The 1,284-nt window shown below is 39.0% G+C and overlaps 1 protein-coding gene across 1 annotated transcript in view; it reads left to right on the top strand.

Annotated features, from left to right (window-relative positions):
- Nucleotides 1-268: 268 nt before the first annotated feature.
- Nucleotides 269-1,284, top strand: part of LOC106525284 (zinc finger CCCH domain-containing protein 14) — a gene marked incomplete at its 5' end in the record, with an annotated part of 6,384 nt that continues 5,368 nt past the window's right edge. The window contains 3 exon segments of the mRNA XM_014019461.1: nucleotides 269-369; nucleotides 551-709; nucleotides 799-867. Of these exon segments, the coding sequence (XP_013874915.1) occupies nucleotides 269-369; nucleotides 551-709; nucleotides 799-867 (329 nt within the window).

Below are 1,284 nucleotides of genomic sequence, written 5' to 3'. Positions count from 1 at the left end.
TCAGATATTGTCCAAGATTAACCTTCAGGGTGGATATAGCTCGCTCACACCGAGGACCTATCCACGTCATCATTTACCCAGAATGCTTTGCGTGTAAATAAAATGGCTCTGTCCGTGTTAAAACATATTTTAAAAAATTTACAAAACTAAACAGCCTACAGTATTTTTGCTGTCTTTATTTTACAGTAAAATAAATGTTTATCAGATAAAGTCACAACTAATCAGGGATCCCTTTAATCATGTGTCTGTCTGGTTTGGCTCATTTCAGACCTACTCTCCCACCATCCAAGCAAGCCAACAGAAACCTGATCCTGAAGGCCATATCTGAGGCTCAGGACTCAATCACCAAAACTACAGCCTACACATCATGTATGTTTCCTACAGCTGAACATTTAACCAGGAGCATCCTCTGATAGGGCTGTCTTGCAAAGCAAGTCGAAGGTTGACCTGGATCTGTGTTTTTCAATATTTTTAGAACTTATTTGACAAGTGTCTTATCCAGTAGAGTTCAATCACAGTTTTTTTTTCTAATACTTATATTTCCCCGCAGTGCCTCAGAGACAGACTGTTCCCGTTGCACCTCGCACTCGCTTGGCCAGCAGTGAAGAGATGACTGCAGCCATCCAGCTGGTTCAGGAGCACCTGCACAGCCTGGCCCCCCGGGTGCAGACGTACACCGCCACAGAGCTCCCTGCCTCCAGAGCAACACGTATGTATTAAACACCAGTTAGCTTAAATGACAAACAGTCAAAAGATTTACTCACAAGCATAATTTTCACATTTCTGTTTTTCTTCCAGCTCCAACCAGATCGTTAGCTTCACGCCTTCAGTTAGAGAGCAGCGATAGGAGAGAGCAGAACGAACATGGTGAGTCTTTTTGCTGAAGTTTTCTTGAGCAAAGTTGCTTTAGACTAATTTTATGACATTTAACCTCTTAGAGAGCCGTGAATGTATAGTGAATATAAAATAGTGATAAAATGCCAGGTTTTTATAATGTTGGAAGATGAGATTAAACCAAATTTTAAAACCTTTTCCACCGCATAATGTGACCTCTAATCTGTAAAATTCAACTGAAACACCAGAAAAACCTCTGGGGTAAAATGTATGGAAATTTAAGAACCCTGATTAATTGTAACATTAGATAGTATTTGATAAACATTTGCTAAAATATTGTAGTCTGTTTTGTTTTTAGAAATTTAAAACAAAATCACATTAGCTTCCAGCTAACACACACACGAAATGGCGATATAGTGTTAGCTATGTATATGTATATATATACAGTGT

Source organism: Austrofundulus limnaeus, unplaced genomic scaffold, assembly GCF_001266775.1.
Source record: "Austrofundulus limnaeus strain Quisiro unplaced genomic scaffold, Austrofundulus_limnaeus-1.0 Scaffold222, whole genome shotgun sequence".
In the NCBI taxonomy this organism is placed as follows: Eukaryota; Metazoa; Chordata; class Actinopteri; order Cyprinodontiformes; family Rivulidae; genus Austrofundulus; species Austrofundulus limnaeus.
Note: the sequence above shows the minus strand (reverse complement) of the source record. Positions and strands in the feature narration are given on the sequence as shown.